The following is a 14,723-nucleotide window of genomic DNA, read 5'->3' as shown; positions in this document are numbered from 1 at the left end:
TAATCAAATGGCTTCTTAATTTTTCATATACTTGATAATAACTATGGAGTCTACAGTTGAGAAGCCACTTGGCATACATGCTGGAAATCCAAATGACCATAGTCATATGGCTCTCGGGAGAAAACAAGAAAACAACTAACTATTAAATCCTCCCGTTGAAAGAAGGTTTTCCTTATAAATTCCTATCTGACAACCATATATCACTCCCTTGACACCAATCTTTGTAGTTACCAAGGTGCTTAAATCAAGCCAGACTAGTTCATTGTTTTCTTGTTTGAAGCAAATGTCACCCTTCTTCCCTACTCCAATGGGGTACTCAATGGAAGGTATGGGCCCAACAATAAATAATTTGATCCATGATTCCTTCACACCGAGTTCAGCCAAAATTGAAATATGAAAAGTAGTAGCTTTTAAGCAATTTGAGATCAAAGCAATAGACTCATTTAACACCACTAGGTGTCTCTTTATAAATATCAAATCACAGCTTTCATCTATGTCTAGTATAGGTGTCATAAACAACACCTCGTTGCTCATGTCAAATGACACCAAGCAACCTTCAATCTGATATAAATCTCTAGTACCCAACCAATGACAAACTCCATCCAAGTAGACTCCGATCCGCGGTTGAGCATAAGTAAAATCACGAATATCAAGCATATCGATCTCGAGTATCCTCCAAGAGTTACTTCTAAGACTATATATCTCCAACAAGGGTTCATACGATTTATCTTCCAATGGCATATCTTCATCTTCGTCGGTTACAGGAAAAAATGATATATATCGAATCAATTTATAGTCATCTCTCATGTGATCATAACCAAATCCCTGAAAATCAAAATATGGACTCCGATATGGTGGTACATGCTCATCGGGACTAGAAGGAATAACCATAAAATCCGAGGTAGCCGGATTCCATAATACAGCTCGGAAGGTATTTACCAGTCCTCTACGAGTATCTTGCCCCATGCAGAAAAAACCATTAATACAAACCGAACTTAAAATATAAAGGAAAGTGTCATCCTCTTGACATGGAGGTGGCAAATCAAATTTGATTCTATTCTCAAACTTCTCATTGGAGAGCAAATAGAACGCAACATATGTAAGAGGCGAATCAGCCGCACTTAGGAAGAGAAATGTATCACCATAATCAGAACGCTTATTAGATGTAAAATGATTGCGTAGCATGTTCATAAAACGAGGGTTTTCAAACAAGAGCGACCATGATTTGCTTACACATTCAAAACGCTTCAAGGATTTAAGAGGTAATTTTGATAGAATGGAAAAGGCGAGATCATCAGGAATATGAACATTGCTTCTTACCTTTATCCCTTCAATCGCATCGCTCGCCGCTGGAGATTTCTCCATCTTCGACTCAAACGAACCGTGTTTTGGTTCCAATTGAGAGCTCAGACGCGATGGCCAAAAAGTTAGAGTTTTATTTTGGGTTTTATGTTTTTTCAATTTATTTAGTTTTGGAAATTCGGAAATGTCCCTTAGATTTTTTGAAATACTTTGGATACATCATGTATCACTTTATGACGCATTAAATAAATATTACTCCAGAGGAAAACAAAATTTTATTTTTGAGTATTTTGAATAAATATATGGATATTTGAGCGCAAAGTGGATATTCTAGAGATGCATTTAAGGAATTTTAAGGTGAAAATTTGTAATTTTTGTCAACTTTACATGTCAGATATTTTCGGAGATGTATTTACGGAATAAATTTATAAAATACTCACCTGCATAATCACATATTCATACTTGTTTTCTATTCCAAACCTTTTCAAAAACCCATCCATTCTTGATTAATATTTTCACTCCAAATCTTAATTTTTGTGTTTCATCACATCGATTGGAGCAAAAGAAGCTGAAATTTCATATAAAGATCATTTATATCAAGCCTCATTGCTCACATTAATCTTGTTTTTAGTCTAAAAAATCTTCGTTTAATCTGAAGATGCATCTTCGGATTTTGTGTGAACTCTTCCGGAGATGCATCTCTATAGGCTGTCTGTTCTCATTTTTTCAACTCTGTTTACAATAATAGTAGTTTTTGAGTTTTTTATTATAACTGTTTTCATTAGATATGATGCACCACGATATTTTTCTCAAACATGTTCTTTCTCTGGATGACAAATGTGTTGTTGTTAAGGAGGTAGATGTTGACAACCAATTTAAAAATGAGCAAGAGTTTGAATTTCGTGATCACATCCTTCCTTGAGTCGTACGGAGGCCTCAAAATTGTGATTTAGTGTGGGAATTGGAAGGTCCGATAATGGTTCAGATAGAAGAGGTGCATTTGTGACAATGACATGAGAAAGAAGTGAGAAATATAGACACCCTCTCTGAAATTTTAAACAAGATGATACTAGTTCAAGAAAATGTGAGTGTCTCATTAAGTTGCATAGTTATATATTGGCAAATAATAAATGGAAATTTAATATCATATGTGGTTTACATAACCATGATTTGTGTGAAAAGTTTGTCGGTAATGCATTTGTGTGTCACCTCATGTCAGAAGAGAAGAAATGTGTTTCAGACATGACATTCAATGTGGTTCAACCGAAAAACATACTTCCAACTTTGGAACGTAAAAGACACGAAAATATCTCAAATATTAAGCAAGTGTACAATATTCGGTACCAAAATAACAAGGTGTTAAGGGGGATAAAAGTTAAATGTAACAACTATTGAAACTTTTGGATGATAATATTTATGTTTCAAGGTACCGAACGTGCAAGGATGGATTAATAGTTAGAGATATATTTTAGACTCGTCCTCATTCCATCAAGTTGTTCAACATGTTTCCTATTATGTTCACCATTGATTCATTGTATAAGATCAACAAGTACAGACTTCCACTATTGGAGATGGTTGGTGTCACCTCTACTGAGAAGACCTATTATGTCGGGTTTGAATTTGTAGAGAGCGAAAAAGAGGAGAATGTTACTTGGATTTTAGAGGTGTGTCGAGCAATGTTGAAGGACCAAGAAGAGATGTTGAAAGTAATTGTTACCGATCACGATACAACTTTGATGAATTCGATTGCAAAGATACTTCCTACTTCTTATGCATTACTTTGTAGGCATCACATAACAAAGAATGTGATAAGTCGGATTAAACTCGTGGTAGAGACGAAACAGTTAAAGGTTGTAGATGGAAAAATGGTGAAGGCATGTGTGATAGTGGAAAAAAATAAATGATGCATGAAATATTCTAGTAAAATGTTCTAATAAAGAGTTATATTTAGAGTTTTTAGAGATAAAAAAGGGATCAATGGAACTTTTGAAGATGGAATACGTAGAGTTAGAGTTTTTAGAGATAAAAAGGGATTAGTGGAGCTTTTAAAGATGAAGTACATAAAGTTAGAGTTTTGGAGAAAAATATGTTAGGGTTTGAAGAGAGAAGAACACAAACCACCAACCTTTACCGTAAGGGAGAAACTACTTTTATATTGGTGTAATTGATGAAAGACAGTGAGGACTCCTTAACCCTCTTTAGGTTTTTCTCCAATTTTCTCCATTGAGGATGTTTATGCGTTCTTAATAGAAACTTGTGATAGTCATGTTATAATTGTTGTGGAATATATGAAGTTCGTGCATGATTTGATTACAAGATTTTGTGGTTGTAGAAATTACATAAATCACATGGACAAGTGGTGTAATTTCTTTAAGTGGTTAGGGGATGAATTTGTTGATGAAAGGGATTTGAAGCTTGAAAGACAAAATAAGAAAATTAACAAATTGAAGAATGAGGTTATCCACACAAAATGATGGTTGCAAATGTCCATAGTGGTTGGGATGTTGAGCTTAGGGTTGAACCTTGGGCCTGTTACAAAGTATTTCAATTAGGATTAGGGTAATTTAGTTTTTTGTTTTCACAATATGGATGTAATCTTCTGTTTATTTAATGAAGAATGTTAGTGTATGTTTTAACAAAGTGTTGTGTTTGTATAATATTCATCTGTTTTAACACTAATACATAACTGGTATAAAAGTTGAAACAAAATATAACCTGTTATAATGCATATCTACAATATTCCAAAAAATGATACAAAAAGGAATTATAAGCCATTGTCATTAAGACATTATAAAGAATATCAATAACATTACAAAAAGTCATTACAAGTCATTGTCAATAAGGCATTATAAGGTACTAAAATAACATCCATTATAAGCTATTGTCAATAAGTCATTATAAGATACTAAAATAAAATTAAAAAAAGAAAGAATTATAAACCATTGTCAATAAGGTATTATAAGGCATTGAAATAACATTACAAAAATCCATTATAAGGCATAACAAACATCACAACAAACATCAAGATTGACTTGAAACAAGCTTCACACCCTTTTAAAGCTTTTTTTTTCTTTTTAGGTGGTGGCTGAATTGAAAATGTTGGTTGTGGTGGCTAACTTGAAACTATTGGTTATGGTCACTGACTTGAAACTGTTGGTTATGGTGGCTGACTTGAAATTATTGCTTGTGGTTCCTGAGTTGAGGCTCCTTCTGCTACCTGTGTTAGAGGTACCACTGGTTGTGGCAGTTTACATATGGCCTTGTTGTGACCTTCCTTTTGGCAAGGACTACACTTGATTCCATGCTTTACACTTTTCAAGTGTGTCTCATCCCTCACCATTTCTTCAGCTTCTATATTCCTTTTTTTCTTGAGTCTTCCAGGTTATCTCTTTATTGGTGGTGGTTGGAGATCAACAACATTTGATTTACTTCACAAAGTTTCCCTATTAACTAGATAAATAACTGGTGAATAATAAGCTTCATAGAGATCCTTCTTATAACAGTCAGGTATAAAATTATCAATTTATAAATGTTGATCCTTCATGCATGATATTGGATGACAGCATGACAATCCTGTCAGGATCCACATTTTACATGAGCATTCTTTCTTGGAAAGATTGACAACATATATTTCTCCATTTAGTGATATATGCCTAACCTAGTAGTCATATTCGCCTACACGCCTGTAATATTCAACATCCAGTATAGGCATTTAACAGAATAAAATGACAACAAATTAATCATTACCTCACAATCCAATAGCTTGTTTTCTCTGATTTCCTTTCCATCATCTTTTTTATGTTTGGTAGTATTGTGTTTTCATATTTTCCAATATTTTGCCTATTTGATTCCCATCTTTGCATTATATACACTCTAATTTCTTCAAGCATTGTCACAATTGTCTTGGCTCTAGCAGCTACAAAAATAGAGTTGAATGCCTCAGATATATTATTCACCAAAGTATCACAGCCTGTACTTGTCCTGAACCTTGATTTTCTCTAGAATCTTGGTGGAATTTTGATGAGATGTTTGAATACCTCTTAATTGGCTCCCTTGATTTCAAGCACTATTTTCTCCCAAGCATTCACATGACTTGCAGTTGCAGCCCTCCACATCAATTCTTTCAGTTTTAGGCCAGAGAACTTCTTTCTGAAATTGCTATATAAATGCCTGACACAAAACCTCTAGTCAACATTACCAAGTAACTCCTCAATAACTGGTAACGAACTCTGCAATTAAAATTTTTTAAGGTGTTAAAAAATTTGGTGATATATATGAAATAAGTAATATTCAAAGTTAGAGGTATAAGTTTTGTTAACCTTTTGTTGATCACTTATGCAGTTATAGGTTTTGCACAACCAGACTCCTCCCAAATCAGCTGACAATAATTCTAAAAACCAACTCCATGAATCTTCAGTCTCACCCTCAACAACTGCATATACAATTGGAAGCATTTGGTAATTTGGATCTCTCCCAATGAAAACTAGTATTTGTCCACCATAGTATCCTTTTAAGAAGCACTCATCCAATCCTATAATAGGTCTGCATTTGAAAAAACTTTCCTTGTAAGCTTTGAGGCATATATGCATCCTTTGGAAGTGAGGATTCATTTGCCTCTCAGGGTGTTCATTATTTTCCTCTTCTCCTTGAAATGGTTGACTTGTAACTTTAACAGTTGATCCTAGATTTGTCCTTAACAGTTGATGGTCATAATCATGACTTTCTTCTATATTGCTCCCTACATGAACCATCCATAATATCAAGCTTTTTTACAGACCAAACAAAAGAAAACAAATATTATCAAAATATTTTATCTCATCACCAAGCTCATGCTAAAATCTGCAGTATTATCATTTTATAATTACTATTATTTAATAATAATAATATTATTAGTAATATTATTATTTATCAATCATATTATTACCATTAGTAATATTATTATTACTATTATTATTTATTAGTCATATTATTATTAGCATTATTATTATCATTATTATTATTTGTAGTAGTAGTATTGTTATTATTATTATTATTTAATAATATTATTATTGGTAAAATTATTATTTATTAATCATATTATTATTACTATTATTATTTATTAGTCATATTATTATTATTATTATTATTATTATTATTATTATTATTATTATTATTATTATTATTATTATTATGATAAGAATATTTATCAAGTGATCTCTTCACTTACCTTATACTACCTTGTTTTTTTTTTAATTTTGCAATCCGACCTTATGACCAACTAATTTAAGAGGACTAATCTCATTGTCCACTAGCAGGGTTCTATTTAAAGTCAGAGTAAAGCTTCGTATAGATTGACCCACACAAGGATTGATTGCACATATCAATATTTTACCATCTTAATTGCATTGGTTGTGTGTTCACCTTAATTACAAATATTAACCAAACACTTGAGCTCGGGTGGTAAACGAGCTCTTATTAAGGAACGAATATTCGAGAAATATCAAGTTTGATTCCTGGTGAGAAGGATGTTTGACCAGGCTTATGACCTCAATAGAACTATGGATTATTTGGGGCTCTTTTTCGAGGAACTAGAGGGTGAAAAAAAATTGTCAAAATAAAAAATTTAAATAAAGTAATTTGAAGATATATGAATTTAAAAAACAAATTTAAATTAAAAAAATACTCTTAAATTAAAGATAATGTGATTTTTAAAAACAAATTTACTTATATTTATTTATTAAAATATAAATAAATGTAACATGTTGGTTCAGGATTTATTTATATTTAATAAAAATAAAATATTTATAGAAACAATTGAAAGAAATTAAATTGAAGATAATATGATTTCAAAAAATTATTTTGAAAAAAAGAATGCACTTTTAAGGATAAGAACGGTTGAGAATAATTAAAATATTAACACAAAGAAATATCGTTTTAGCTGTGAAAAACCTCTAATACTAAATTGTGATCAATAGAGGCAAATTTTCACAATATGTAGAGAAAATGGATATATTGGAGAATGAGAAACTTCAAGAGTAAGGAATATTTAGTTTGCCAAATAAATAAAAAATTGTTTGTTTTTTCCGGCTCTTTCTATTTTAAATTGTATAAATGTCATTGTACACCTTCTTCTATATATTTCTCTTAATGACATATATCTCTCATTCTACTATTTTTCTCATATGATTTAATATTTTTTGGAGGTCTTATTTATTAACAAATTTATCTAAATTAAATTAAATTTTTGTAAGAGACGACACTCCAACCACATATAGAAACATAACATTTATAAGATAAATGTAATAAATGTAAATTTTGAAATGAAATAATATTACTTGTTAATATGCATTCTATTCTTCCTATTAACAACTCTTTTCATATTTTGAAATGGTAAAAAAATGTTTACATAAAATATATATATTTTAAAAATCCTACTCTATTTATAGAATATATCCCAATTAAGAACCTATAAAATAGTCATTTATCTTTTATTTGACAATAAAAAATCATTGATCATACATATCAGGCATAATTAGTCCTTAGGTCCCTTAACTTTAAGTGAAGTTTCGTGTTGGTCCCCAAACTAAAAAATATTACGTATTGGTGCCTTAACTTCTCTTCCGTTAAAGTATTTGATCCTTTTCGTTAGTTAGGGTGAGAAAATGTTAAGTATGGCTGAGGTGGCATGTCAGGTATGCAACCACTGAAGTTAAGACTCAACTAATGTGTTATAAACCATTTAGGGTTCACTTTTTCCCGAATATTCATCTTCCTCCTTCGTTTTTCATTGCTCATACATCCATCTTCCATCTTCCAATGTGCATTCGTATGTTCATAAATCCATCGTGCATTCATATGTTCATACATCCATCTTCCATTTTCCATCGTGCATTCGTATTCCTCCATCTTCCATCAGTGCTTCAATGTCTAAGAATGCAAGCAGTGCCTCAATCACATGTTTTGGTACATCTGGATCCGTGTTTCGTAGAAATAAGATGATTGAGTGTTTATGCCAAGATGATAGTGCTCTTCGTACTATTACTAATGTGAACAATGTTAACTATGGGAGAAAATTGTGTGGTTGTAGAAATTACATAAATCATATAGACAAGCAGTGTAATTTCTTAAAGTGGTTAAGGGATGAATTTGTTGATGAAAAGGATTTAAAGCTTGAAAGACAAAAGAAGAAAATTCACAAATTGAAGAATAAGGTTATCCACACTAAAGGATGGTTAAAAATATCCATTGTGGTTGGGATGTTGAGCTTCGGGTTGAACATTGTGTTTGTAACAAAGTGTTTCAATTAGGATTCGGGTAATTTAGTGTTTTGTTTTCACAATATGAATTCAATCTTCTGTTTATTTAATGAAGAGTGTTAATGTTTGTTTTAACAATGTGTTGTATTTTTACATTATTCATCTGTTTTAACACTGGTACATAACTGATATAAAAGCTGGAACAAAATATAACTTGTTATAGTGCATATGTATAACATTCCAAAAAGTGATACAAAAAGGCATTATAAGCCATTGTCATTAAACTATTATAATTAATATCAATAACATTACAAAAAGGAAATACAAGTCATTTTCATAAAGTCATTTTACGACACTAAAATAACATTTAAAAAAACCATTATAAGTCATTGTGAATAACCCATTATAAGGCATTAAAATAACATTAGAAAATGGCATTATAAGACATTGTCAATAAGCCATTATAATGCACTAAAATAATATTACAAAAAGCCATTATAAGGCATAACAAGCATCACAATAAACATCAAGGTTGACTTGAAACAGACTTCCCACCCTTTTAAAGTTTTTTTTTTCTTTTTGAGTGGTGGCTGACTTGAAACTGTTGGTTGTGGTGGCTGACTTGAAACTATTGCTTGTGGTTCCTGAGTTGGAGGTACTACTGGTTGTGGTAGTTTACATGTGGCGTTGATGTGACCTTCCTTTTGGAAACGACTATACTTGATTCCATGGTTTTCCCTTTTCAAGTGTGTCTCATCCATCACCATTTCTCCAGCTTCTCTATTCCTTTTTTTCTTGGGTCTTCCAGGTTGTCTCTTTATTGGTGGTGGCTGGAGGTCAATAGCATTTGATTTAGTCTACAATGCTTCCCCATTAACTGGATAAATAACTGGTGAATAACAAGCTTCATAGAGATCCTTCTTATAACAGTCAGGTACAAAATTATCAATTTATAAATGTTGATCCTTCATGCATGACAGTATGGTAGCTTTGTTAGCATCCACATTCTACATGAGCATTCTTTCTTGGAAAAATTGACAACATATTTTTCTCCATTTAGTGATATAGGTCTATCCTCATAGTCATATTCACATGTACGCATGTAATATTTAACATCCAGCATATGCATTTAACAGAGTAAAAGGACAACAAATTAATCATTACCTCACAATCCAATGGTTTGTTTTCTGTGATTTCCTTTCCATCCTTTTTTTTTTATGTTTGGTAGTATTGTGTCTTCATATTTGCCAATCTTTTTCCTATTTGATTTCCATCTTTGCACTATACACACTCTAATTTCTTCCAGCATTGTCACAATTGACTTGACTCTAGCAGTTACAAACATAAAGTTGAATGCCTCAAACATATTATTCACCAAAGTATCACAACCTGTACTTGTCCTATACCTTGATTTGCTCTATAATCTTGGTGGAATTTTTATGAGATGTTTGAATGCCTCTTCATTGACTCCCTTGATTTCAAACATTATTTTCTCCGAAGCATTCACATGACTTGCTGTTGCAGCCCTCAATATAAATTCCTTCAGTTTTAGGCCAAAGAACTTCTTCCTGAAGTTGTTATTTAAATGCATGACACAAAACCCCTGGTCAACATTACCAAGTAACTCCTCAATAGCTAGTAACAAACCCTGCAATCAGAAATTTTCAAGGTGTTAAAACATTTGGTGATATATATGAAATAAGTAATATTAAAAGTTAGAGGTATAGGTTTTGTTAACCTTTTGTTGATCACTTATGAAGGTATATGTTTTGTACAATCTGACTCCTCCCAAATCAACTGTCAATAACTATTAAAACCAACTCCATGAATCTTTAGTCTCACCCTCAACAACTGCATATGCAATTGGAAGCATTTGGTCATTTGGATCTCTTCCAATGGCAACTAGTATTTGTCCAATATAGTATTCCTTTAAGAAACATCCATCAAATCCTATAATAGGTCTGCATTTGAAAAAACATTCCTTGTAAGCTTTTTGAGGCATATATACATCCTTTGGAAGTGAAGATTCATTTGTGTCTCAGGGTGTTCACTATTTCCCTCTCCTCCTTGAAATGGTTGACTTATAATTTTAACAGTTGATCATGGATTTATCTTTAATAGTTGATCATGGATTTATCTTTAACAGTTGATGGTTATAATCATGAATTCTTCTATATTGCTCCCTACATGAACCATCCACAATATCAATTTTTTTTTTACAAAGCAAACAAAAGAAAACAAATATTATCAAAATGTTTATCTCATCACCAAGCTCATGCTAAAATCTGCAATATTATTACTTTATAATTACTATTATTTAATAATAATATTAGTAGTAGTAAAATTATTATTTATCAATCATATTATTATCATTAGTAATATTATTATTACTATTATTATTTATTAGTCATATTATTATTAGCATTATTGTTATTATTATTATTATTATTATTATTATTTGTAGTAGTATCATTATTATTATTATTTGTAGTAGTATCATTATTATTATTATTATTATTATTATTATTATTATTATTGGTAAAATTATTATTTATCAATCATATTATTACTATTAGTAATATTATTATTACTATTATTATTTATTAGTCATATCATATTATTATTATTATTATTATTATTATTATTATTATTATTATTATTATTATTATAATAAGAATATTTATTAAGTGATCTCTTCACTTACCTTATCCTACCTTGTTTTTTTTTTATATTTGGAATTCAACCTTGGGACCAACTAATTCAAGAAGACTAATCTCATTGTCCACTAAGGTTGAATTAATTCAACCTTGATTTCACGTATCAATATTCTACCATGTTAATTACATTGGTTGTGTGTTCACCTTAATGACAAATATTAGCCAAGCACATGAGCTCTTATTAAGAAACGAAGATTTGGGAAATATAGAGTTTGATTCCTAGTGGAAACGATGTTTGACCAGACTTATGACCTTTTAGACCGAACTATGGATTACTAAGGCCTCTTTCTCTATGAACTAGAGGGTGAAAACCAAAAAAAAAATTGTCAAAAAAAAAACTTAAAATAAAATAATTTGAAGATATATGAATTTAAAAAAAATGTTTAAATTAAAAAATACTCTTAAATTAAAGATAATATAATTTTTAAAAACAAAGTTACTTATATTTATTTATTAAAATATAAATAAATAAATAAATGTAACATGTTGGTTCATGATTTATTTATATTTAATATAAACAAAAAATTTAGGAAAAAAAGTTTTATTGTCAAAATAAAAGAAAATTGGAAGAAATTAAAGTGAAGATATTTGAAAAATGATTTGGAAAAACAAATTGCAGTTTTAAAAATAAGAATCATTGAAAATAATTAAAATATTAACACAAAGAAAAAAATCGTTTTAGATGTGAAAAATCTCTAATACTAAATTGTGATCAATAGAGACAAATTTTCACAATATGTAAAAAAAATAGATATAATGGAGAATGAGAACTTCAAGAGTAAGAAATATTTAGTTTGCCAAATAAAGAAAAAATGTTTTTGTTTATGGCTCTTTCTATTTAAAATTGTGTAAATGTGATTGTATACCTTCTTCTATATATTTCTCTTAATGACAAATATCTCCCATTCTACTATTTTTCTCACATGATTTAATAATTTTTGGAGGTCTTATTTAAAAATAAATTAGCCTAAATTAAACTAAATTAAATTTTTGTAAGAGACGACACTCCAACCACATATAGAAACATAACATTTATAAAATAAATGTAATATATATAAATTTTAAAATAAAATAAAATTACTTATTCATATGTATTATTCTACCTATTAACAACTCTTTTCATATTTTGAAATAATAAAAAAATATTTACCTAGAGTATATATATTTTAAAATACCCAAAAAAACCTAGAAAATAATCCTTGATCTTTTATTTGACAATAAAAAATCATTGATCATATAAATCACACATTAACATAATTTTTTTATTAAAATTTATTGAGTGAGATAATAATTTTTAATAATATTAGTATTTGATCTAAATTTAGTAAATAACAATAAATTTTGTAAAAAAAACCATATATATATATATATATATATATATATATATATATATATATATATATATATATATATATATATATATATATATATATATATATATATATATATATATATATATATATATATAAAACCATAGATGAACTTATCTTACTCAATATATGTCAATTTTATCTTACTCTAAAGAGTCCATTATGATAAATAGTAAGTCGTAAAAAAATTATCTTATTCAATATATGTCAATTTTATACATAATAAATATAAGTTTATTGAGAATTAGAATAGGATGTAACCAAAAAGAAAAAGATATGTTTAACTTATATTTTTTCAACCATACATATTTTAAGAAAAAATCAATATACTTATTAAAAAAATCAACTATACATATTTCAAAAAAAGTTCAACTATATATAGTATTATGGCAATCATCAAATTTATTATTCCAGCTCTCATCAACCTAGGGATGTCAATGGAGTAGGAAATATGCAGAATATTTTCCTGCATCCTCATCCCAACAGATCCCCGCGGAGAATCAGAAATCCACATATATTGAATCTTGACAAAATTTCTATATATTTCGATCAAAACTATGACACTGTATTTCGTTATTTTTTTCTTTCAAAAAAATATAAATTTTGCATTTTTTTTAAAAGACATCTTGCATCAATAACAAAAAAAAATGCAAAGATATTTGCAGTTACGAAAACATAACAACTAATTTACTAATTGAATGAAAAATAGGTTACTGATTGAAGTATAGTGAAGTTAAAGAGGAATTACCATAAACACAATGAACAAAGAAGAATGATTGTTGTGATGATGATGAGAATAGAGGAGATGAGGAATGTAAGAGACAAAGAGATGTGAGAAAAGAAGAAGAGGAGACGGTGTGTACATTGTATGTAATGGGTGCACTTTTGTAGGATTTAGTACTTGGATAGTAATACAATAAAACAAAATCATAAAATGATCCACCGACAACTCTTCATTTCCTAATATATTAATTTTTTTATTTAAAAACATATGAAAAATTATATAATTATTAAGAATCCTAAAACGGATAATATATGACATGAACATGTCTATATAAGTGGGGACAATCCTCACCCTGCAAGTCAGTTTTATAGGGTTTTGTAGGGGGCAATCCTCACTCTATAAGTTAGTTTTGTAGGGTTTTGTAGTGGGGGAAATCCTCCCCCTACAACTTTTTGATATACTTCAAAAAGATGTATTTCCCCGAATACCACTACTTCTCATAAGAGAACAGACTTTGAAAAGGCCATAGGTACTCACATTGGAACTAACCATGTGATTGAATTGGATTGTTCCCACACCTCCTCTGAACCATTGGAGATTAGGTTATGCAAAAATCTTGTTGGGAATGACTACACAAATCACTACAACAAACAAGACCTTAGACAGCGCTTTTTTTAGCCTTAGACAGCGCTTTAAAGCGCTGTCTAAACCTCCGCTGCTAAAGGTTTAGACAGCGCTTTTTTAAATCCTAAAAGCGCTGTCTAAGCCCCCCCCTTAGACAGCGCTTTGGCCTAAAGCGCTTTCTAAGACCCTCCTATTTTAATTTTTTTAGGTATACCTTAGACAGCGCTTTTCAAAAAGCGCTGTCTAAGCCCCCCCCCTTAGACAGCGCTTTTGCCTAAAGCGCTTTCTAATCCCCCCCTTAGACAGCGCTTTTTACAAAAGCGCTGTCTAAGGTATACGAAAATTTTTGAAGCTTTTGTTTTAAACCACATTTTTTCCAGGTTTAGGGTTTAAATTAAAAAATATTTTTAATTTAAAACACATCCCATTGAAATTTGATAAGGTTGGGTAATGGGTTCTGTAAACTGAGGTTCTATGTTGGATCACATAGACTTGTTTAAAATACTAAACAGTAATTTAGGGGGAATTTTCTGTCCAAAATTCAAAATATTTGAAACTAGTATTCAATAACCAAAATAAGATCATGCCCAGTAAAATAAACATAATTAAAATATCTTTTATCAAATCACAGTACAGAACTTCAAAAGCAAACAAAAATTACCAAAACTGATAAGAACTTCACCATACAGAAATCGGGAATTACTTTCAACATAGATGATAAAATCTCTATACTAAGAGTGCCAACCAAATC

General features: G+C 30.0%; 1 protein-coding gene across 1 annotated transcript; it reads right to left on the bottom strand.

Moving 5' to 3' along the window:
* LOC127120763 (F-box/kelch-repeat protein At3g06240) lies at positions 1–1,430 on the bottom strand. Its single transcript, XM_051051303.1, has one exon. The coding sequence runs from the start codon at positions 1,363–1,365 to the stop codon at positions 136–138; it is 1,230 nt and encodes a 409-aa protein (XP_050907260.1). The 5' UTR covers positions 1,366–1,430; the 3' UTR covers positions 1–135.
* Between the last annotated feature and the right edge of the window lie 13,293 nt (positions 1,431–14,723).

Source organism: Lathyrus oleraceus, chromosome 2 (genome assembly GCF_024323335.1).
Source record: "Lathyrus oleraceus cultivar Zhongwan6 chromosome 2, CAAS_Psat_ZW6_1.0, whole genome shotgun sequence".
Taxonomy (NCBI): Eukaryota; Viridiplantae; Streptophyta; class Magnoliopsida; order Fabales; family Fabaceae; genus Lathyrus; species Lathyrus oleraceus.
Note: the sequence above shows the minus strand (reverse complement) of the source record. Positions and strands in the feature narration are given on the sequence as shown.

What these genes read in the sequence shown, in the direction of transcription:
- LOC127120763 (XM_051051303.1), bottom strand. Translation starts at nt 1,365, where the DNA reads ATGGAGAAATCTCCAGCGGCGAGCGATGCGATTGAAGGGATAAAGGTA.